The 23,231-nt window shown below is 49.2% G+C and overlaps 3 protein-coding genes across 9 annotated transcripts in view; 1 reads left to right on the forward strand and 2 right to left on the reverse strand.

Moving 5' to 3' along the window:
* TRIM54 (tripartite motif containing 54) lies at positions 1-20,372 on the forward strand. The gene is made up of 9 exons (XM_081157241.1): positions 1-526; positions 13,120-13,292; positions 13,790-13,961; positions 15,374-15,469; positions 16,109-16,342; positions 16,607-16,629; positions 16,785-16,909; positions 17,016-17,099; positions 17,501-20,372. Exons 1-9 carry the CDS (start codon positions 359-361, stop codon positions 17,509-17,511), a joined length of 1,086 nt encoding a protein of 361 aa, XP_081013367.1. The 5' UTR covers positions 1-358; the 3' UTR covers positions 17,512-20,372.
* UCN (urocortin) lies at positions 18,151-18,531 on the reverse strand (the record flags this gene model as incomplete). The annotated part of the gene is made up of 1 exon (XM_081157250.1): positions 18,151-18,531. The coding sequence occupies one exon, from the start codon at positions 18,529-18,531 to the stop codon at positions 18,151-18,153; it is 381 nt and encodes a 126-aa protein (XP_081013376.1).
* The window catches only part of MPV17 (mitochondrial inner membrane protein MPV17), a gene marked incomplete at its 3' end in the record, with an annotated part of 11,049 nt that continues 7,539 nt past the window's right edge, over positions 19,722-23,231 (reverse strand). For 2 of the 7 annotated variants that reach the window (XM_081157243.1, XM_081157244.1), the window contains exons 3-8: positions 22,735-22,850; positions 22,464-22,556; positions 22,274-22,369; positions 21,996-22,028; positions 21,683-21,735; positions 19,722-20,696 (exon numbers count right to left, since the gene is read on the reverse strand). In XM_081157243.1, the coding sequence (XP_081013369.1) occupies positions 20,627-20,696; positions 21,683-21,735; positions 21,996-22,028; positions 22,274-22,369; positions 22,464-22,556; positions 22,735-22,850 (461 nt within the window). Of the gene's footprint in view, positions 20,718-21,682; positions 21,736-21,795; positions 22,029-22,273; positions 22,370-22,463; positions 22,557-22,734; positions 22,851-23,231 lie in introns of all 7 variants that reach the window. The other 5 variants (XM_081157242.1, XM_081157247.1, XR_014000216.1 and 2 more) reach the window with 4 other exon arrangements.

The raw sequence follows: 23,231 nt of genomic DNA on the forward strand, positions 1-23,231 counted from the left end.
CTCTCTGGGGAGTGAGGGACAAACAGTGCTGCCCGTAGAGTGAACAAGAGTCGTTTGGGGAACAAAAGGAGACATTTCCAGGGACAGAGTTGCTCAGGGAGTGAGGGTAGAGAAAGCTGCATGTGCCTGGCTGTAGTACAGAGCAAAGAAGAGAGAGACGAGAAGTGTCTGAAAACAGCTATCTAAGGGCGCTGCAAATTGTCAGGAAGGGACAGGAAAGATAGCAGAGCTATTTCAAGAGTGAGCAGCAAAAGGGAACAGAATAATCCACAGACTAAGTAAACGAGGAAGGGTCCAGAGGCAGTGAGGAAAGGCCAGAGCCACGGCCAAGGCCAGGGTCGGCACAATCACTGAGGGGATGAACTTCGCAGTGGGTTTCAAGCCGCTGCTAGGGGATGCACACAGCATGGACAACCTGGAGAAGCAGCTCATCTGCCCCATCTGCCTGGAGATGTTCTCCAAACCGGTGGTGATCCTGCCCTGCCAGCACAACCTGTGCCGAAAGTGTGCCAATGACGTCTTCCAGGTGGGCCGAGGCGGGGTCGGGGGGGGGGGTCAGGTGAAGCTGTGGGAACATGTGGGCAACTTCTCATCAGGGCTGAGTGAGCCCCCAGAAGGTGATGGGCAGAGTGCTCTATGAGACGGGTGGTGGCTGTCCTGGCTGAGGGGCAGAAGAAGAGCCGGGGCTCTAGGAGATCCTACAGTAAGCATGAGTCAGCAGCTGCTCTGCAGGCTGGCGAGCTCAGCCTGTGCGTGGACAGCAGCGGGCACGGTGGTATCTACAGAGGAAAGAAGCCCCCCGTAGAAAGCAGGAGAGAGGTGATCTTGGACCAGGCTGTGTAACAGTTTGTGCTAGACTCTGCATTCCACTTTGGAGTTTTAGATTTTGAGAACATTGTGGGAAATCTGGAGAGAATAGCAATGAGATGATGAAATATTACAACATAAACCCTGTGAGAAAGGTCCATAATGACAGTGAAACTATTCCAAAGCTCAGCGCATCCATCTTTGGGAGGCAGAATTAGTGGGCAGGAGACTGGGAGTTCTCCCCAATTAAGAGTCACGCCTGTGCCCCACTTCAGACTAGTCATAAAGGGGCCTGCTGGTTAAAAAGAACTGAGGTCACTTAATCAGAAAGCAGAGAAGAAAATTTACTTCCCAGAAATGCAACCAGTTTAGGTTTGCATGTGGTCACAGGGCAAAGCAGACCTAGTCAAGTTCACAGATGCCATTTTAGCTGCTGGTTTCAAAAAGAAAAGCAGCACGTCCCAGGATGGTTTACAAATGGGCTTTCTTTCTTGCCCTGTGTCACTGGCGTAGGTTCCAGTCATCTACAAAACAGGACAAAGATCAGGGAGAGTGAGGGGAAAAGATACACGTGCACACACACACACACACACACACACACACACACACACACACCTCTTACTAATGAAGTGAAAACTCTGAACAGACCAGAGCTGGCCAGCTTACTATGCCTGGCAACGGTAAACCCACATGAACATACACTTCATCCGTATCAGAAATTATGAGGAACTGTGTTGAATACAGTGATTTTTAACTTAACCAGGAAAATGCTCCCTTTTATGTTTTTTGGGACAGCATGTTTGGGGGGCGGAGTAGTGGGCTCACCAAGTCAGGCCATCCCTCAGCTGTGCCCTGGGGCCCACCCTTTGTCTGTCATCTGCCATCTTCACTGAGTCTTTCCTGCTGTCTTCCCATTGAGCCCCTTCCCATCTCCTATTCCTCTGAGAGTCTACTTGGCTCCAGAGTATCTCAGAGCCAGTGACTTTCCCTCTCTGGGGTCTAGACTGACTGTTAGGCCTCCCTGCCCCGGGCATCAGTCGTGTACGAGAGGCCCTGCCTTGCCCACCATCTTGGGTGTTCCCTTGGTCTGAGTGACTCTCTGAACATCGGTCAGGCTGAGATGCTTAGGATGGAATGGCAAAAAGATTTTGCCTTTCCTTCTCATGAATTTGGAGTGAAACATCCTTTCATTATAGCCTGAAATACGTGAAAGCAAAGAGAAGTTTTGAAAGTGAAGGTAATGTGTCTGTAAAAATAAATGGTCCGAATTTTATTTTATTGTTTTTTTTCTAATCCTCACCTGAGGATATTTTTCGATTGCTTTTCAGAGAGAGTGGAAGGTAGAGAGAGAGAGAGACATGGATGTGAGAGACATATCGATTGGTTGCATTCCACACACTGACCGGGGCTGGGGATCGAGCCTGCAAATAAGGCACATGCCCTTGGCCAGAACTGAACCTGGGACCCTTCAGTCCGTGGGCCGACACTCAAACCACTGAGCCAAACCAGCTAGTGCTAAGGGTCCAAATATTAAAGCACAGACATGTAGTATCATCAGGCAGAGGGACCCAGGAACAGGAGGCCAGAAGATGCTGAAGTGACGTCCCTTGTTCAAGGCAGTCGCCTGTATTCAGGCACACTTGCTTTGGCTCCTTGAAGCTCTGGAATACTGATCTGGGCCCCCAGAGACCTGGGAATGCTTTGGGCCAAACCCTGTGCAAAATATTTGGGAAATGATATGGTTCCCAGGGCTTTGGGGTGGCTCTGTGGGTCTTTTCAAGCTCAGAGCCCCCTGGGCCCTCCAAGCAGAGAAGAGCGAACAGCTTGTTTCCTCGCTGCTTTATTTGGGCCGGCCTGGTGGGAGGCTGACCCAGTTTTGCGGCTGCGCTTATGTATGTTCATCTCAGATCTCCCTCGGAAAGATGAGCATATTTAGTTTCTTCACACATTGCCTCCACATTTTGACAACTCCAGGCATAATCAGGTTGTCTGTTTTCTAAGTATAGGGACAAGAGTAGGACTTTTGGTTTCTCTGTCTTCAAGCCACTTAGGAAAAATGCCCTTAGAACATTGCCTAGAAAGTTAATGGAGCTTACAGGAGCAATACCAGTATATTATATATTACATTATATTATTATTATATATTATATTATATTATTATTATATTTATTATATTATATTAATCATATTTATTATATTGTTTTATACACACATGCACACACACATTTTTTCAAACATAGGAGTTTATATTATGAAATGTGAGTCTCCACCTCAGTGCTCAATTCCCTTCTCCAGATGGAGGTAGCTATTACCAAGTTTCGTGGATAGCCTTCCAGAACTGTGTGTATGTGTGTGTGTGTGTGCGTGCGTGCGTGCACATATATTTAAACTAGACTCATTGCCCCACACCTGCTTTTGTCCACTCACTCTTTCTGGGCAGCCGTTCCATGTCCACACATTCAGATTCATGCTTTCCTTTTTATTTATTTATTTATTTATTTATTTATTTATTTATTTATTTACTTACTTATTTATTTATTTATTTAAATATATCTTTATTGATTTCAGAGAGAGGAAAGGAGAGGGAGAAAGAGAGATAGAAACATCAATGATGAGAGAGTCATTGATCGACCCCGCAACCCGGGCCTGTGCCCTGACCGGGAATCGACCCCTGATCGCCTGGATCCTAGGTTGACGCTCAACCGCTGAGCCACACCCGGCCGGCCATGCTTTCCTTTTTAAATGCTCTGTGGTGCTCCATTGTCACAGCTGGCCACAGCCTATCTAATCAGTCCTCTAAAACATTTAGGTGTTGTCCAGGGTTTTGCTGTTCTAAAAACTGCTGTGATGGATAACAAACAGGAATTGTAGAGAACTGTGATTTTATAGCAGCAGGTAAACTAGGGAGCCAGGAAGCAAAATTTAAAAAATTAAAACATTTAATTGAAAATATGAGACAGTATTAATGGTTTGGGAGGAAATCACCCATAATCCTATCTTCCCAAGACAAGTATTTTCATGTTTGCCTATTACTTTCAAGCCCTTGTGAACATACATATTTTTACATAGTTTTCATCATGGTTTAGTTTTTATTAGAGCTGTAGTCTCTCTCTCACTCTCTCTCTCTGAAATGAAACATAAAATACCAAAGCACCCTGTTAGCCCCCTTTCATTTCTCCTTCCTCTCTCCCCACACTGTACCCACTCAGCTCCCAAGCATTTTGACTAGAAGAAAGCTGTTGGTGTGGGAATTTGGCACACATCTTCCCATGTGTTTCTGTATTTGTAGACTCTCTTCGCTCCTGAACTACTTTCAAGCAAGCCATCGTTTATTTTTATACTTGCCTCCACTTCACTGTGGCCACTCGTTTATGAGCTGCAACCTGTTGTAATTTAACAGACAACCAGAAGGCCTTGAAAGAAGATTGTTCAGGAACAGCTTTCCTGGGGGATGTCCATTTAGGGAGAGATTTACAGAGATGGGAATATTGAGAAAGAGGCCCCTTTCTCTAATAAAGGGCAGTCTGGGAAAGGGGTGACCTCTGTGTTGTGTCACTCGCCCTGAATTCCAGTTCTTTATCGGTTAATTGTTAAGACCTGCTGTTATCAAGTACAGGCCTGCAGCGAAAATCCTACACAGCCTGCTCCTCGAGCACTTCCACCTGCTACTGAGGGCCCCGGCCAGTCCTGGGCAGGTCTCCTTTGTGAGAAATGGATTTACTGAAATTCTGTGAATTGCATTAACTTTGAAGCAGAATTAAAGACCTTACTGACTTTAGGAAAGAAACTCGATTTGTGGGGAACAAAAACCTAGAGTGAGACTTAGCATTCCCGGGATCTCCTCAAGCCAGTTTCTTCCTAAATTTGCCATGTGATGTAAACCAGGCGATTCCACCCCTTTGAGCCTCTTCACTATATATATATATATATATGAGAGAGATAAGAAGGAGAATTTAAACTGATCTTTAACATCCTTGTAATTCTGACAATTTTATTTTACAAGTTCAGGCATTATGGATTCCCATTTTTAAAGGGCTTCCCGTCCCGCTGCCAGTGCCCTACCTGGGCTCCAGCTTCTGTCTGTCAGTCTTCCTTCCAGCCAGCCTCCCTTCACAAGCCCCTTGTGCCAGGCTCTTTGCTAGGTTGTCAGTCAGAGCTCGTTCTCCACTCAGAGTCACCCTCCTACCCCCAACTCAGCGTTTGCCAACACCCAGATTCTTCTAAGGTTCTTCAACTTTTCTCCAAATGTCTGGTCTTCTTCCCATCCCCCCCCCAACACCTCCAACGCCTCCAACACCCACCCACCCCCACCCTGCACCCTGGGCCAGTATCCCAAATCAGCATCGCTCTGGATAACCAGGGAAGAGGGAAAACATTCTGATTTGTTAGCGTAACTGCATTCACGGATCATCTTTCTAGAAGGAACATTTCTATTAGATGCTACAAAATGTTACAAAGGAAACAGAAGGCAGCATAGAGTCTAAAAGAGTGACAACGCAAAAGCCTTGAACATAGACTAGACATAAAACAAATTCCATTTATTTTATTCCATTGTATCCTTCACAGTGAAGAAAGAACAGTTCTTTTGTGTCGTGTGGCTCTGTGTGGTCATATATTTTTAAGGTCTAGAGCAGTGCTTTATAATTGCATGCATATTCCATCTGAGTTAGGGAGCATGGGTGTTATTGCCGTTTTATGGGGAGAACACAGGAAACAGGTTACAGCCACACAAACAAAGGAACCAAGCAGGGACATAAATCTAGGTGTTCTGTTTCCTGGAGTGATGGAATGTCCTCTGCACATCACGTCATTGGCACAGGAGATTTTCCTCTATGGGGCTGGCTCTCTTGTTTACACAGTCTTACAGTGTAAGATGCAAGGAGAGAACAAAGACATTTATGTGAACAACAGAACCCACCAATTATTTCTTAACCTTGAAATAGAAAGATAAGAAGCAAAACATAGGGTTTTGCTAACTGGGTATTGGCTGAGAGCTCTTTAGCCCCACGCGAGACGACTAGTCGTGGAGATGTAGTAAGGAGACTGCCATGTACCCTCACAGTGTAAAACGCCTATTGGTGATGAGACCATCTGGGGACTTACAATCAGGGAAGGAAGTGATCTCTTTTTGTGCCATGACCCCTTTGTCAGTTTGTGAAGCCCATGGACCCTTTCTAAGGACAATGTGTGTGTGGTTTTAAAAAAATAATAGTGTCTTTTAAATGCACAAAATATAATATATATGATTATAAAGAAACCCAATTGTGTTAGAACACAGCATGTATTCTCAATGGGGGTGGTATTGCTCCAAGTACATCTGTGGTATTAAAAATTTTTTATTGTGATCTTTTTTTTTTTAATTTTTAAAAATGTTTCCATTGTTTTGTGTGTTTTTTTAGAGAGGGGAAGGGACAGAAAGAGCGACAGAAACATCCTTCAGCTGCCTCTTGCACGCCCCCTCCTGGGGGTCAAGCCCCACACCCCCGGCATGTGCCCTGACCAGGAATTGAACTGGTTGACTCCTGGTGCAGGGGAGGACACTCGACAAACCGAGCCACACTGGCCAGGCTATTGTGATTTTCTTTTTAAATTTTCATTTATTTTTTTGTTTTCGTGTAAGACCCCACCCCCAGGTTTAGCAAGGTACAAGTTGACAAAAATTATATATATTTAAGGTGTACAATGTGATAATTTGATATATGTTTCCACTGTGAAATGATTACCACAGTCAAGCTAGTTAACCCATCCATCACCTCACATAGTTACCATTTGTGTGTGTGTGTGTGTGTGTGTGTGTGTGTGTGGTCCCTTAGCAGGTGCCAGGTATACAATACAGTCTTATAAACTATAGTCACTATCTGTACATCAGACCCCCAGAACTTATTCATCTTATATCTGGAAGTTTTACCTTTTGACCAATATCTTCCTATTTCCCCACCCTTACCCCCTGGCAATCACCTTTCTACTTTCTGTTTCTATAAGTTTTTGACTTTTTTAGATTTGTGGTATTAAAACTTAATGGGGAGGGATTAGCAACTAGGGAAAAAATTGTCTGAAAAGGCTCCTGGAAGGGACAGTAATGAAACCCACTTTCTAGCTTCCCCCATGACTCCCCTGCCTGTTTGTAACCTAACCTCCTATAGTCTCTGGTCTCCTGAAACTCTTTCATAACTGCCATCTCCTCTTACCTGTCTACCCAATCTTCAAGTGGTATCTTCTTCAACATTCCCTCCCTTGAATTAATAGTTCTTTACTAAGTAGTGTTTTCTCTTGTTGGCTCTTATGGCACTCAAGCACCCCCTTTTCTTTCATGTCAGGACTGGTCATTGCCTTTTTTAAAAAGTTAAGTTTGTTTTTTTCCCCAAACCCAAAGTGCTTGCACAAAATTTGGAAATTATAAAAATAAAAATTAAAGAAGGAAGGAATTACCCACAATTTAATTCTATTACTTACAAATTATTGCCAAATTATTTAACTTTTATTTCAGGGATTTTATACAGTAATTCATGGTCTACACAGAGAAATTTGGGGACTGTAGATGAATACATAGACATTTTAAAAATCACCTGTAAGCCCTGGCCAGGTAGCTCAGTTGGTTAGAGCATTGCTCTGATGCACCAATGTTTTGGGTTCGATCCCCAGTCAGGGCACATGCAAGAAGCAACCAATGATGCATAAATAAGGGGAACAACAAAATCAGTATTTCCCTCTCTCTCTCTAAAACAAATAAACAAACAAATAAAATTTTAAATCACTTGTAAATCTCATAGCACATTTCCAAGCTGGGATGCTACTGTCTACACAGATTTATATCCTGCTTTTTTCATCTAAAATCGTGACACGAGTACCCAGCTGGTATGGCTCAGCGGTTGAGCATAGACCTAAAATCCAGGACACTGAGGTTCGATTCCCAGTCAGGGCACATGCCCGGGTTGCGGGCTCCATCCCTGGCAGGGGGCGTGCGGGAGGCAGCCGATCAATGACTCTCTCATCAGTGATGTTTTTATCTCTCTCCCTCTCTCTTCCTCTCTCTGAAATCAATAAAGACATATTTTTAAAAAATAAAATCATGACATGAGTATCTCCCCATGTTATTAAGAACTTCATTAAAAATGGAACATAATTCCATTAATAACTCACTTCATCTTTCCTGTGAAATAACCAACATGTTTATTCTTAAAAAGCAATTTTATTTTTTATTATGATTACAAAAATAATACAGATGTATTATATAAAATTCAAACCTCATGGATAATACAAACCGTAAAATGTATAAATCCATCTAAACACACCAGGGCTATTTCAGAGGTGGGATTTTAAGAACTGCTTACATCATACAGGAAGAGGACCCTCAGTGACAGCGAGGGGGAGGCACGAATGATTGAGACACTGGGTCACAGTCAAAGTTAAACAGAGGAGGTGGTACCTACACGGTGTGACAGGAGAAGGTTGTTATAAAAACCACCAACTCCCTTCTCCCATCTCCCAGGCAAAAACACACAGGGCATGCTATCTGATATTCTTACCATAATTCTATCAATTAAGGCTCACTGCTCAGACAACATCAGCTCTTGAAAGGACCCAGTGCTAAGTACAAATCCCTTTTTTTCCATCTGGGGAAACTGGAGCCTGTGAGGAATGACTTTCCCAAGGTCATCTGTGGCAAATCGCACACTAGAGCTTCAGGTCTGTGCTACTTTCCCTGTATCATGCGGCCCCAAATGCCCTCTGTTAAAATACAGAGATGTTACCGGAAGGGGGACCCCTGTATCCACATGTCCGGTACAGGTGACTCTCAAAGCTTGGGACCCAAGACAGACAAGTTTTGATGAGGAGAGAGTCAGGAAAGGGCAAGCGCAAACTTCCCAAACTCCCTTCTCCTTTCACCTTCCTGATTTTTGCCGTAGCTGTGTAGCACCTGTACTACGTCTTTAATATTTCTCTTTAAAATGACTCAATAGTAAAGCTTAAATATTTATCTTCATTCTAAATTACAAAATCCATGAAAAAGCACCAGTTTTATAGGCTGGTTGTTTTTTTCTAATGTGCGTTAAAATAAAGACATAAAAAATGTAAATGTCCGTCCTCACACCACCTAAAATCTTCATGCTTGTCACCAGCATGTATATGGTATTTTGGGGACACTGGGTTAGTGCATGATAGCACCGTGAGGGCCTCTAAGCAACATGAGTGCGCCATGAGCTAGAGGGCCCTGGGAAATCCAAAAGATAAACTTTACTATTTTCTTAGTAGTCAAGTTTAGTCCTAGTACCAAGGGCGCGCGCGCACACACACACACACACACACACACACGCCAGAGATGGGGCGAGGAGATGAGTGGGGCAACGCTGCTGACGCAGTCAAGGAAAGGAAGGGATGCCCTGCAGGTTAAGAGGAAAGCCACCAGCCAGAGCTGCAAAACGGCAGGAGGACCTGAGCTGCGGACAAGGGGACGCACTGCGGGGCGAGGGGTGGCTGGGGAGGCTGGGCTCAGCTGCGACGCCTGCTCCAGCGGGCAGCACAGCCCTTAGCCAGGCTAGGAAGACGGCAGGGGCACAAGCCGCCCACCACCGGCCCGCGTGCTCCCCAGCTCCCAGCACCGGTGCCCTTCGAACAAAGGATTTAGGGCAGGCTGCCTGGGCACCGATTGCTGCTCAGGGCCCCGGGCGCCGAGCCGGCAGTGACTGGCCCACGGACGAGCTGCTGAAGGCATTTCTTCGGCGGCGGGGAGGCTGGTGAAGGGCCGCGTGCTTTCCAAGCCCACCTCCGGCCAATCCCGCAGCCAGTCCCGCTGAGGGGGTCTGAAGTAGGACCCTTGGCCAAGCATCCCGACAAGTCCTGATTACTTTTTTTAAACATTGTGCTAAAGTACACGATATAAATTTACCATCGTAACCATTTTTAAGTGCGTAGGTCAGTGGCATTAAGAATATTCACATGAGTCACAACCATCACCATCCATCTCCAGCTTTTTCCTTTTCCCAAACTGAAACTCTGTGCCCATTAAACACGAACTCTCCATTTCCCCACCCCAGCCCCTGGCACCCAGCATTCTGCTTTTTATCTCCATGAATCTGACCCTCCCAGGCACCTCATATAAGAGGGATCACACAATATTTGTCTTTCTGTGTCAGACTTATTTCACTTAGCATACATGTCTTCAAGGTTGATCCATACTGGAGCGTGCAGTCTTGATTACGTTTGTCTCTGTTATTTTCTACCATCTATGTGACTTGGATCAGTATCATAGATTCTACTTCCTTTTGTGTCAAATGTGCATTTTGTTTCTACGTTGATAGTATATTTTACTTAATTCTGCCAGCTCACTTTTCTTCTCCAGCTCTGATCACTTATATCTCTTCTTTAATCAAACAGACTGTTTTCTTTATTTCCTTAAAAATGTTATATTGAATTGTACTATTTCTCAGAACCATTCTTCCAGAGTGTATTCCTCGTCTGTCCTTTGCTTGTCCCGCTTTCTTTCTCCTGTTCCTTTTGTGTTACCTTGGCGAGCATCTCTGGTTAGATCCCTTCTGCTTATTACTCCTCTTTAAATAGGGCTTGTTTCATCTGGTGCTAAAAGTGAATTCTTTACTTCACCTTCCACTTACCTAGGCTTTCGCCCACTGTTCCCTTAAATGTAAACTGGCTAGTTAGGTGTTATCACTGGTGTGCAATCTCTGTTTAGTCCTCTGGCTTTGGTGAGTAGTGGGGTCTGGCCAGGATTAGTAGGCAGCTGGGTGCCTCAGTCTGGTTATGCTGCATCAAAATACTTTTGCCCCAGAATCTGATGAATGAGCCTCCCTGGGGCATGTGCAGAGCCATTGGAGAAGGTCTCCCTGAGATTGAGCCATCTCCTCTCCTCTTCTCAGACAAGCAGGTCATTCTGGCTGTAGGCGAGGCCCTCACCGTGCTCCATAGCACAAGCGGTTTTGATTTGATGGGTCACCTTTTGTTTGTCTCTGCTCAGATAACTTCAATCGGCAGCTGAATTCTAGGCTGCTGTTTCTGTCCTTGGATGAAAGGTTGATGTTTGGCCTTTCATGACCTTTACTAAAATCTGTTTTACCTGAAACTCATAGAGAGACGAGTGTTGGAACTGATAATGTAGTATATTTGTGTTGATTACTAGGATGGACTCTGGAGTCAGAGTGCTGAGTTCAAATATTGGCTCTGCCACTTATTAGCTGATGGCCATGTGCAATTAATTTGTCTGGGCTGCAGTTTCCTATCTTTGAAATGGGGCTAATAGTGGTACCTACTTCATAGGGTTGATATGAGAATTAATTAAATGAGTTCATACAAACCAAAGGACATAGAGCAAAGCCTGGCCTAAAGTAAGTGCTCAATAGATGTTAGCCACTATCATTATATTTCTTGTAGTCTAAGTTAGGGGGCAAATGTTCATCTCCTCCATCTGAACAAGAGATTCCTGAGGATTAAATTCAATTATGTCTGGAAAGCCCATAACACAGTGCTCGATACATAATAGGCCCTCAAAACATGTACTGAATGTTAAATAATGAGGATAGAGGAAGGGTGTAGTGAGGGAGGGAGGTGGAGGAGAGAGGGTACCCATGAGTTTGTCTTTGCTCTGGGCCAGCGCTTTAGAATATGGCTTTTTTTTTCTTTTCTTTTTTTTTTTACCATTCAGACATTTACTGAACATCTTTTATAGGCTTCCCACCAGCTAATCAAAGTGTTGATGTAAGAAACATCAAAACCTGTAGATAATTTTTATAAGAGTTTATTTGAGCCAGACTGATGACATATGCCAAGGATCAAGATCTCAAGTGCTCTTCACTTAATGCCGTCGATAGGCTCTGCCACTTTAAATGAAATGACGTGTACTGAAACCAGTTTTACCACAGGCTCATTGACATGAGCAAGGGTTAAGTTCCTGTGACATTTCATCGACGTTATTTATTCAAGGACCTGTACACATCCTAGAAATGACACAAAACACCTCTCTCTACACCCCACTGGCCAGAACACAGCCCCTTGGCCACACCCAGCCGGACGGAGGCTTGGGCACGTGTTCTTTATTGCACACGTCCTGCTAAAATCTCAGGGGCTCTATTATTTAAGAAGAAGCGGAGGTAAGTCTTGAAGAACAACAAGCAGTGTCTTCAGTCTTTCATCTCTGCTGTAATCCACAAATCGACTCTTCTCTCCTCTGCAGACTAGCCTTCTCTGTCCATAGTTTCTGACCCCTCACACTTTCTACTGCTTGTACAAGACTTTGGGGGGCCACACCGTCAACTCTTAGCCCAGCACCACAGGTGATTTCAGTTCCACAGCTGCACGTGGTCTAGCCAGCTCAGGTTCTACGCCTCAATTCCAAGTTCCTAGAGAGAAAGTTTGATTTGTCCTGCTTGGGTCAGGCGACCACCTCCTCAACTCTGAGCCAATTGTCAGTGGCCTGCTTGGGTCAGGCGACCACCTCCTCAACTCTGAGCCAGTTGTCAGTGGCCTGGGGCACAGCAGTCCACTGTAGGACGGGATGGGACAAGCTCTCTAAGAGGTATGAATGGAGGAAGTGATGGGCATCTCTGAGAAGTCCTCCGTCTGAGCTTACTCCTGTCATGATACCCAGCCTTCTGAGCGTAGTTGTCAGTTTGCTTGTCCTTAGGACAGGAATGCATTTGCGCATATCTCATCCTCAGAGCCTAGGAATTACCTGGCACACTCAATATTTGTTGTAGAATGAATAATCCAATCTAGTCCTTAATTTTACAGAGATCGATTGCTTGCCCCAGTGTACACAGAACAGTGTCAGGGGCAGCAAATGAACCCAGGACTCCCGATTCCCAGTCCCTGGAGGGATTTCCCAGGATTACCCAGCACAATGTGGCTTGTTTGCCCCGTTGTTCAGCACTTGTCTCTGCTTGAGCCCCCGCCCAGGGCTGCAGAGCATCTCCCCCAGATGCGGCCCAGGAGAGCTCCAGGCCGGAGGACACTGACTGCATCCCTTAGAGTCCGTTTCCTACCTGAGCCTTCCTGCCCAGGTCAATGTCACCTCACAACTCCAAGCTGGGCCCCTTTGGGGAGATCCCATTCTGACTAGGCCTTGACCGAAGCTAGGCTCGGGATGCAGGGACGCTCAAGGAGGTGGGATGAACAACAAACTAAAGTGGGAAACAAGATCTCCATGCCCCCCCCCCCCAAACTGCTGAGGACGCCCAGCCACGGAAAGGAGCCGAAGCCACTCTCTCCATCGTTCTCCTGCTCCCCGGCCCCCATTACTTCCCCCTGCCCCCAGTTCCCTCAGGCCTCACGGTGCCTGTTCTCTCACACTACCTGTCCCCACAGGCCTCGAACCCTCTGTGGCAATCCCGGGGCTCCACCACTGTGTCTTCAGGAGGCCGGTTCCGCTGCCCCTCCTGCAGGCACGAGGTTGTCCTGGACCGACACGGCGTCTACGGCCTGCAGCGCAACCTGCTGGTGGAGAACATTATTGACATTTACAAGCAGGAGTCTTCGCGGTGAGCTGTGGGGGCCGCTCTCTAAAGGGCAGGGCGGGGGCCACAGCCCGGGAGCCCATCAGGGCTAAGGGGCGAGGCACCAGATCAACCTGCCCCTTCAGTTTAGAGATGAGAGGGGCGGGACCTGCCCCAGGTCAGTCCGCTCAGGTGGTCTCTGGTTCCTGATCACCGCTTCACTTTCTCCAGCTGGGGAGGGCTGGCCATCCACCAGCAAGGCCCTTGCCACCCCTCCGTTACTTCCTGCCCTGTGGGACTTCTCTGCCTCCTGGGACAGAGGCTATTCTTGGATCTAAGCCCCTGTCTGTCCCCCAAATGAAGAGCACTGTGGAAGTCGCTCGCCTACCAGCCACAGCACCAGCTGCAGGGGCACAGAAGGGGGTGGTGGTTGGTGGAGACGGAAGAGAGGTGCTCATGGGGCCTCACGCTCTCAGCCTCATCTGCCCGGCTCCCTGGTGGCTGGCCCCTGACCCTCCTGCCGCCCTGCCCACTCCCCTCAGGCCGCTGCACTCCAAGGCCGAGCAGCACCTCATGTGTGAGGAGCATGAGGAGGAGAAGATCAATATCTACTGCCTGAGCTGTGAAGTGCCCACCTGCTCTCTCTGCAAAGTCTTTGGTGCCCACAAGGACTGCGAGGTGGCCCCGCTGCCCACCATTTACAAGCGCCAGAAGGTACCAGCCGCAGAGGGAGCAGGCCTGTGGGGGTGGGGGCACAAGACAGGTCTTGGACTTCAGCCTCTTACTCCACTCGGTTTTAAGGGCTAGAGATCAGGGCTAAGGTCCCAGTCCTATGGGTGACCTGAGGTAAGTCACTTGACCTCTCTGGCCCTCACTTTTCTCACTTGTAAACTGGGGATGAAAACACCTTCTTCTGAGAGCTATTTCAGGATAAAATAAGATAATGGGTGCAGGCAGAGACTTCAGCATGGTGGACTAGATGCTCTCAAGGCCCTCTCACCATCACACAACTGGATTCTACATGAAACATAATTTTAAATTATATTGGTAGGCATGTAGGAAGAAAAGGAAATCTCCAAGTAGAGGTAGGGGTGGAGAGAGGAAGGCCGAGTGAACTGAGAACGAAACCCTGAATGGTGAGCACAGAAAAGTCAGGATTTCCCAGAGGGCAAATGCTGGCAGTGCCCTCTGGAAAGATGAGACAATGCTTCCAAACCACTAAAAGTTGGGAGACCTGCAATGAAGACCCCCAAGAATTCCAGGCTACATCGGAATCCGAGGAACTGAAGTGGTCAGTTTTGACACCTGACTTTTGGCAAAAGCAAATGCAAACTCTGTCTGTAGGTGAAAAAACGACAGCCTCAGTTTAAGCCTTTGGGCTTTTGTTAGGTTAAGAACAGCAAAGATTAGCTCACAATTGAAGATACACAAAGAAATATACCCATGATTAAAGTCAGCAGAAACAAAATTTATAGATTTAGACCTCTGAGAAATTCAGATATTGGAATTATTAAAGAATAGAAAGTCACTGTGTATAAACTGCTCTGAAAAAGATGGAGTTAAAAAAACAAGCAACACTAGACTATCAAAAGTGCAAATTTGACAAAGACCCATATAGGGCTTTTAGAAATGAAAATACAATTGTTGAAATAAAACATTCAAAGGATGGATTGAATATGAGATTTCTCTGAAGAGAGAATTAGCAAACAGGAAGAGCAGACTGAAAAAAAAAATAGCCTAGAATCTGCGCTGGGAATGAGAAGGTCTAACATATATGTAATCGGAATCACACAATGAGAAAATAAAGAGAATGAAGAGGAGGCAATGTTATCCTAATAGACAATCATGAAGAATTTTTCAGAATTGATGGAAGGCATGAATCTACAGATAAAGCATCTAACCCAGTGCCAGGCACTTGGTGGGTATTTGGTGAATGTCCATACAATGTACTTCCATATTTCTTGGATGGTTCCTCACCCTCTAGATCTCTGGAATAGCTGCCCTGAAGATGCCCTGATGGTGGGATGGAGGGGGCAGTTCTCTTCTAGGCAGCCCTGGCTGCAGTGGGAGGGGTGCATTCTAGACCAGGTCCTCCAGCCCTAAGTGCTGGCCTGTGTGTGTGGCAGAGTGAGCTCAGTGATGGCATCGCGATGCTGGTGGCAGGCAATGACCGTGTGCAAGCCGTGATCACACAGATGGAGGAGGTGTGCCAGACCATCGAGGTGAGCCTGGGATGGGAGGGAAAGAACCCTTCTGGGCTCCTCTGGATGAGTCACAAGTAGTGGGAGGAGCTTAGCCCGGCTGCTAGATTAGAATCTCAGCTCTGCCCCTCACTAGCTCTGTGACTTTGGTGCAGTTATTTAACTTCTCTGTGCTTTGGTTTTGTTTAACTACATAAAATAGTAATAATGAGAATGATATGGCACCTACCTCATTGGATCTTTTTGAGAACTAAATGTGATAATTTAGTTCTAAATAAACAAGTAAAAACCAGAGACATAGCACTCAGGCTACTTTAAAGTGTGTTATTTGCTGAGTAGAACCTGAAAATTCTCATCACATAAAAAAATTAACTATGTATGGTGACATATATTAATTAGACATATTGTGGTGATTATTTCACCATATATACAAATATTAAATCATTACATTGTACACCTGAAACATATGATGTTATATGTCAATTACATCTCAAAAAATATCGTGTTCTGGCTCTGCCACTAATTTGTGGTGTAAATGACAGGTCACTTTTCTTCTTGGCTCTCCGTGCTTTTTTTTTTTTTTTTTTGCGCTAAATGGGAAATGAGACAAGTAGCCGGGTGCTTTCCCAGCTTTGAGGTCTCATCATTACCCCCCATCAGGACAACAGCCGGAGGCAGAAGCAGTTGCTAAACCAGAGGTTCGAGACGCTGTGCGCGGTGCTGGAGGAGCGGAAGGGCGAGCTGCTGGAGGCCCTGGCCCGGGAGCAGGAGCAGAAGCTGCAGCGCGTCAGGGGCCTCATCCGCCAGTACGGGGACCACCTGGAGGCCTCCTCCAAGCTCGTGGAGTCGGCCATCCAGTCCATGGAGGAACCGCAGATGGCGCTCTACCTGCAGGTGGGCCCTGGGGGTGGGTGGCAGGCTGCACAGCGGCCAGAGTGGGGGCCTTGGCACCTAGACACCTGGGTTCAAGGCTGACCTCTGGCACCTGCTTGCCCCAAGGCGTTGGGCAAATCACCCCTCTGAGTCTGTTTTCTCCTTAAGAATTGGGATAGGCCTCTCCCCCACCTACCTACCCCTCAGGACTGTGGTGGGCATCAGAAATGAACATGGCCAGAGGGTGGCACAGTGCTTACGCTCACCTTCCTTTCCTCCCTACAGCAGGCCAAGGAGCTGATCAATAAGTGAGTAGGCGGGGCCGGGAGGGAAAGGAGCGAGCTGTGCGGGGCTTCACCGCCGCGGGAGGGGGAGGCGGAGGGGGAGGGGAGAGGGGGAGGGGCGGGGAGGGGGGAGGGGCGGGGAGGGGAGGGGCATTTGCCGACGAGCCGCCGCGCCGCAGGGTCGGGACGATGTCGAAGGTGGAGCTGGCCGGACGGCCGGAGCCCGGCTATGAAAGCATGGAGCAGTTCTCCGTGAGCGTGGAGCACGTGGCCGACATGCTGAGGACCATCGACTTCCAGCCGGGTGAGGGGGCCGGGAGGCCGCGGGGGCGGGGCCTCGGGGCGGCGGGTGGGGCCCGAGGGCCAGAGACGCGGGGTCGCCCGCTCACCGGGGTCTCCCCCTGGCCCAGGCGCCTCCGGGGAGGAGGAGGAGGAGGAGGCGGCGTTGGACGTAGACGAGGGCGGCGCGGGGCCCGAGGAGGAGCGGCCGGAAGGTGAGAGCGGGGGCGGGAGCCGCCCCTCCCCCCGCCGCTGCCCCGCCGGGCCGCCCGACGTTCCCTCGGAGCCCCTCCTCCTTCTAAGCGCCTCCAACCCCCATCAAGGGGGAGCCCCCTAGCGCAGCGCAAAGGGACACTTCCTTCTATTTTCTTTATTTTTAAATTTGTCCTATTTTATTTTATTATTTTATTTCCATCACGGTTTACGCCCCACACCCTCTTCCCCTCCCCTCGCCCTCACACTTCCTCCCCCCGGCTGCTCCTGGGCGCCCTGGGAGGCCGGGCGGGTGGGAAGGCAGCGGAGGCGCCCACGTGGCTGCGGCGGCCGGTGAGCTGGGGCTCGGAGTTGCCTGGTCCTTTGGAGCCCCCGCCCACCAAACTTTCTTTCCTGGGGACAGGCCTGCACTGACCCTCCCCTGTGGGGGACCCTGCGCTCCGGGCTCCTGGCGCTCGGGTCGCGGAGGATCTGCGGGGAGACGGCCGCGCCCGCAGCTCGGCGCCCCGCCCCCGGGAAGCTCAATAAAGGGCTAACGCACCCCGCCCGCAGCTCCCATCACTGCTCGCTCAGCTCGGCTTCGACGCGCCCATCACCATCCCTCCCTTCTCCGCATCTGGGACCAGTTGGGGGGCCGAAGTGAGGTGAACCCCTACTGGGCATCTCGTGGATGACGGGCCGGGATGCCCGAGCTCAGTGCCAAGGACACAGTAGGGGGTGGTGTGGAGGGATCAGGACTGGAGTTCGTGGGGGACTTGGGGATATTGAGGACACAGGATCCTGGCTGAAAGCCGTTCTCCTAGTTCCCTCCCGCCAGCCCGAGAGGCCCCACTTTCCTGTGGGTTCCCACCCTGCTGTGGAAGGTTTCTGCGCCCCCACGACAGAGGCAAAAGGCTCTTCAGCACTTTTATTAAAAACTAGTAACGCAGAGAGTGTTCAAGGCGTCCCCGGGCCGCTCCAGCCCCGCGGGCCTGGGCCAGTTCCGGTTGAGCAGGTGCCAGCCCGGGGATAGGGGGTGGGGTTCGAGGTTTGGGGGGCCCCAGGCCCCGCGGGTCACTTGCCCACCGACTCGAATATGATGCGGTTCTGCTCTGCGCGCTCCCGCTGGCTCTGCGTCCGCGCCAGCTCCAGCAGGGTCCGCAGCAGGTGGAAGGTGAGGTCAATGGACAGTGGAGGGTCATCCCGTCGCGGCCGTTCGCCTGAGGTCCCAGATCCCCATCCGCCGGGCCCTGCGCGGCGGGGGAAGCGCTCCGCCAACAGCAAAAGGAGCGCGCGGGCTCCGCCGCCCTGGTTCCGCGTCCCGGGGCTCCAGCGCAGACTCGGGTCCTGGACCCTGGCTGCTGCCGCCTCCTCCGGGTTCCACTGGCTGCTCCCCGGGTGCAGCTGTGTCAGAAGCAGCAGCGCCAACAGCGCCTCGCGTCCGGCCATTCTCATGGTGCCACCGGCCCTGGACACACGGGAGCAGCTCAGGGTGAGGTGCGCTTGGAGCAGTTGCAGGTGGCACCACTCCCCTTCCCGCGCACGTCCAGCGTCCCCGCCGGTCCCCTTCGGCTGCCGCCCGGTGCCCACAACCTTCCCTGCAGCCCCGGCTGCTGCCCAGTCCTGTGCCACCCTTTCCTCTTTCCCTCCCTCCCTCCCTCCTAGCGGTCCCGGTAGGTGAGCGGAGTGCCAAGTCCTGGTGCTGAGGGAGTCCGGGAGGACGTTCTGAGAGCCACTCACAGGTTGCGGGAAGAGCGTCTGCACAGTGCAGGACGGAGGTCCAGTCTCTGTCCCTCGAGGCGAGCTGATAGCGGGCGCCTTGGGAAACGCGGGGTCTGTCCCGGGACCGCGGCCAGCCTTATATAGCTCTCCGACAGCTCCGACTGACGTCAGCGAGAAGCATGCACTGATTGTAGAGCAATGACGGTCGCAGCTTGGAGTCCAGCGGGTTTCGAGACCCCAAGGGGCGCGTCTCTGGGGCTTGCGCTAGCAGCGACAGCGGACTCAAGTGAACAAGAAGCTGGCTGGGGCGCAGAGATTTCCCTGGGAGCCATGAGAGAGAGTCGTTCACCACTTAGAACAGTCAGCAGTGAGTAGGGCCGGTCTCCAAACCGGACTCGTCCGGATCGCCACTCTCCTTTGGCACAGAAAGGGTGGCTGGGTTGGGGAGCTGTCCGTGGTGCTGGCTGTGCCCTCTGCCTCCAGAGGGGTCAGCCGCATTGGCAGAGCGCTGTGCTGCTCAGACCCACTCCCTTGCCCCAGCTACCAGCTCTGTAAACTGAGGCCCTCAGCGCAGCGGGCACTCAGCCATCACCATGGTACCCACCTAAGAGGCAGCTGAGGCAGGCTGAGTTGGCCAGGATTCTTGATCTTATTCCAGCCCCAGGATTTAAATTCTAGGGCTGACTGGGGCACCAGAAAAAAAGGTTTCTGGCCTTAGAGTGCTTTTAGACCATAAAAAGCTGATCCATCTGTTTCTGAGTTTGTCCCAAAGTGATAGTTTAGCCAAGTTAATTTTTCTCCTGGGAATCACAGCAGCAGTATTATTACTGTATCTTTGACTTCAGGTTAAGATCATTTGGTAGAAAGGAAGCATGGTGTCTTAGTCCATTTGAGGAGCTGTGACAAAAAAACATACACAAACTGGGTGGCTTATAAACAAGCATTTATTTCTCACAGTTCTGGAGGCTGGGAAGTCCAAGATCATGGTGCCAGTGGATAGTGTCTGGTGAGGATCTGATTAATGGTTCATAGATGGCACCTTCTTGCTGCATCTTCACGTGGCACCTTTTATAAGGATACTAATGCCATAAGGGCTCTGCCCTCATGACCTTCTCACCTCCCAAAGGTCCCACCTCCTAATACCATCACCTTGGACATAAGGTTTTTCACCATATGAATTTGGGGGTTATACAAAAATTCAGTCTATAGGGTATGGGTTCAAGTTTCTATTCTGCCACTAATTTGTGGTGTGGACAGGTCGCCTCACTTCTATGGACCTCAGTGTCCTCATCTGTAAAAGAAGATTGGGCTTGGTGGTCTCTACGCTTCTTTCCACCTCTAGAAATTTTGACTCCCCAGTATTTTTCTGTTGGGTTTTACTCATTGCCTCTGCAGATTCCAGATTACATTTTTATAACATATTCATGGACGTCCACATAAAGAGTTTGAGGAGATCCCCAAAGAACTGGAGCTACACTAGGGCCAGGAATGGTTAGAGAAACAAATGTATCAATGAAGAGTGGGGATAAATGGCACTTGCCGGGATATAGGAATAAACTAAAGTTGCCAAGATCATATGGTTCAGCAAATATTTATGGACTGCCTACTATGTGGTGGGCATAAGACCATTATAAAGCTTTTAGTGAATTCAAAAGGAGTCAGTTTACACTTTAGAGTGAAATGGGTCATTTCACAGTGCTGACTCCACTAAGTTCTGACCAGCAAACGGATCCCCTGAAAACTAGTGTGCCCACTTTGAGGAGGACATCTGACCATTCCAGGGTCAAGCTGCATCACTGCAAGGCAGAAGCAATGGAGCGAGGCAAGCTTAGAGCTGATGTGCCTTCCAGGACAGGTAGGAGTTCCAGATAACAGCAACACACTGGACAACGGCCAACCTAAGGAACAGAAATGGCATCCTGAAGAGGGTGGATAAAGAGAAAGCAAAGGGGAAGAGACAGGAGAGTGTAATGAAAAAGGGTGGGACTATCTCTGAGAACATCCACGTTTAGATCTCCTTCCTCCAGCCCTCTCTGGAGGGGCGCAGACCAGAGGACGACCAGCTCAAGGCCTGGTGCTGTCCCAGAGCTGTCTCCTGCTCAGAAGCCCAAAGAGAAATACCCCCAGCAGCCCTCTTGCCTTGCATGGCTGTTATTCATGCCCTGTCTGGGCTCCTAGACGCCCGTATCTGTCCACCTTGTACCAGCTGGGATCTCATCTTCAAAAACATACTAACTGCCATTGAAAATAGCACCTTTTTCTCTTTATTTTACCTTGCTTTAGTTTCAAAGACTGTTGCAAGGACCTACTGTTTCAAATTTGGCTCATAAGTCTATATTCCTTTTAGCTATGGTATTCATGCATGTTTTGACCATGTCCCCTCTGAAGAGTTTCATACTTTTCCTGGGTCCAAAAACCCCCTCACCTCCAATAATCTGAACTACTCATCTTCAGTTCTACCATATTTTTTTAATTGCAGTTTCAGCAACTACCTTTATTATTAGGGTAAAAGAATACTTTGCAGTGGACTAACCTGACCAGTAGACTAACCTAACCTACATGGCTCTTTGGTCTACCTTTCTGTCTAATCTAGGCTGCAGCCCCTAGGCACTGTCCCTGCAGCAAGTGTAGAGAGCTCAGGTGGGATGGAGCCAATGGTTGTGGAGCAGGATCCTCCCTAGGAAGACGAAAGGTCAGTGGGAAAATACTCCAGGACAGGTGCTATAATGAGTAAGAGGTTCTGAATAAAATGGTAGGTGTCTAGGAGCTCTGATCAGGGGCTCCTAGACGCCTGGGGGCGTCTAAAGTAGCTAAGGGTTGAGAGAATCACTTTGTCTACAACTGTTCATAATGTGGCTCTCTCTCGAAGAGAGATCTGCCATACCTGTAATGAAGGGGAACCAGGTAGAAGTTGGCTAGCTGCACAGCAGGCCAGAGCTACAAGAGAGAGAAGGTAAATGTTAGGGGGCTGCCTCCATCACCCAATCCCAGACTCACTGCCTTGCCTGCTCTTCCTCCAACTGCTGTAAACAAAAACAAGTTGAACAACTGGGTGACTGCTTTCCTGAGTGTGCTGCCTGCACTGGGAACGAGAGAGGAATCCCAACTAAGGGGTTCCTATGTCAGGAGGACCCGCCATCCCTGGGGACTTCTGGACTCAAGGAAGCAGAACAGGCAGTGCAGGTGTCAGCTCTTACGTAGTAATTGGTGATGAGAGCATCAGGATAATCCTAAGGAGACAAAGGAGGAACAAATGAATGCTTGCGCTTCCAAGCAGCTCCCACCTCCCAGTCCTACCATTACATACTTCTGTTCAAAGACTGCACTCCTGCACCACACCTCCTTCAGCTCCTCCCCTCCAGAGCAGGGGACTCTACCTGCACATCCACCTCTCCCATCCCCATGAAGTCTGCCTCATTCCCCTGGGCATGCCAGCTGGACAGCCAGAGTTCTTCCCCACACCTGCCCAACTCACCCGCTGGAGTTTGGCCCAATTGTCCTGGGCTGACAGTCCATTGAGTGTCCCTACCAGTGGGAGGAAACAGCCTAGAAAACACGGGGCAAAGGCCCCCTAGGGAGTAGAAAGGAAAGTGCTGTGAGCACCTAAACCCCACCCTCCCCCAACACAGCTCACCCTGCCCAACTTCCTTTTTGCTTCTGCTCACCTGATCCAACAACATCTTCTTTAGAGCATCCGCCTTGGTGGTGCCAGGGATGAGCCGGTCCAAAACCCTGTACCAGCCTCCTATTACAGGGCCCTGAAAGTAAACCCCAGGGAGGGGACCAACTAGCTTTTACATCACAAAGCTCTTCCCCCAAGCATTAGAAACCAAATCCCAGGGCAAGCATACACTCAGTTTGGCTTAGATTGTGAGAGGCCAAGGGAAACAAACCACTATCCAATCCACCAGCAGCCCTGCTGTGAGCAGAACTTACCACAAAGCCACAGCCCAGAGAGACCATGGTCAGGGTCCGGCTAATCTGGTGTTTCCGCACACCTTGCCTCTCCACCAGCTGCTGTGAAATAACGTCACCCAGGCCCATCAGGGACCCTGTGCAGGGTACACAGATATTGTCAGGACACCTCCAGGGATGGGGCTGCCACTCCAAGGAGGTAGATAAGTCTGTTGACTGAATGAGGCTCTGGTACTCAGGGCCCAAGGGCTTAATTCTGGGACAAATGACAAGTCCCTTGCTGCTGCTTTCAAGCTCTCCTCTCCCAAGGATGGTGACACCTCATGTGTATACTGTTAGAAACTGGGATGAGCAGCCTTGAGCAGGCCAGGGCCCAAGAACTCTGCATTGAGCAATGAAGGGAAGTCACAGTCAGAAACTGAAGCTAGAAGAAGGAGAATCTAAGGTACCAGGAGCTGAGAACTACAAACTGTCAGAATTAGAAAAGCCTTCCAGATAACTTAGAGGCATGGAAAGAA

The sequence above is a fragment of the Miniopterus schreibersii genome (genome assembly GCF_964146895.1).
Source record: "Miniopterus schreibersii genome assembly, chromosome: 13".
NCBI lineage: Eukaryota > Metazoa > Chordata > Mammalia > Chiroptera > Miniopteridae > Miniopterus > Miniopterus schreibersii.

Coding starts and splice junctions, on each gene's coding strand:
- TRIM54 (XM_081157241.1), top strand. CDS start 359: ATGAACTTCGCAGTGGGTTTCAAGCCGCTGCTAGGGGATGCACACAGC. Junction 13,293..13,789: donor TACAAGCAGGAGTCTTCGCG/GTGAGCTGTGGG, acceptor CACTCCCCTCAG/GCCGCTGCACTCCAAGGCCG. Junction 15,470..16,108: donor AGGTGTGCCAGACCATCGAG/GTGAGCCTGGGA, acceptor ACCCCCCATCAG/GACAACAGCCGGAGGCAGAA.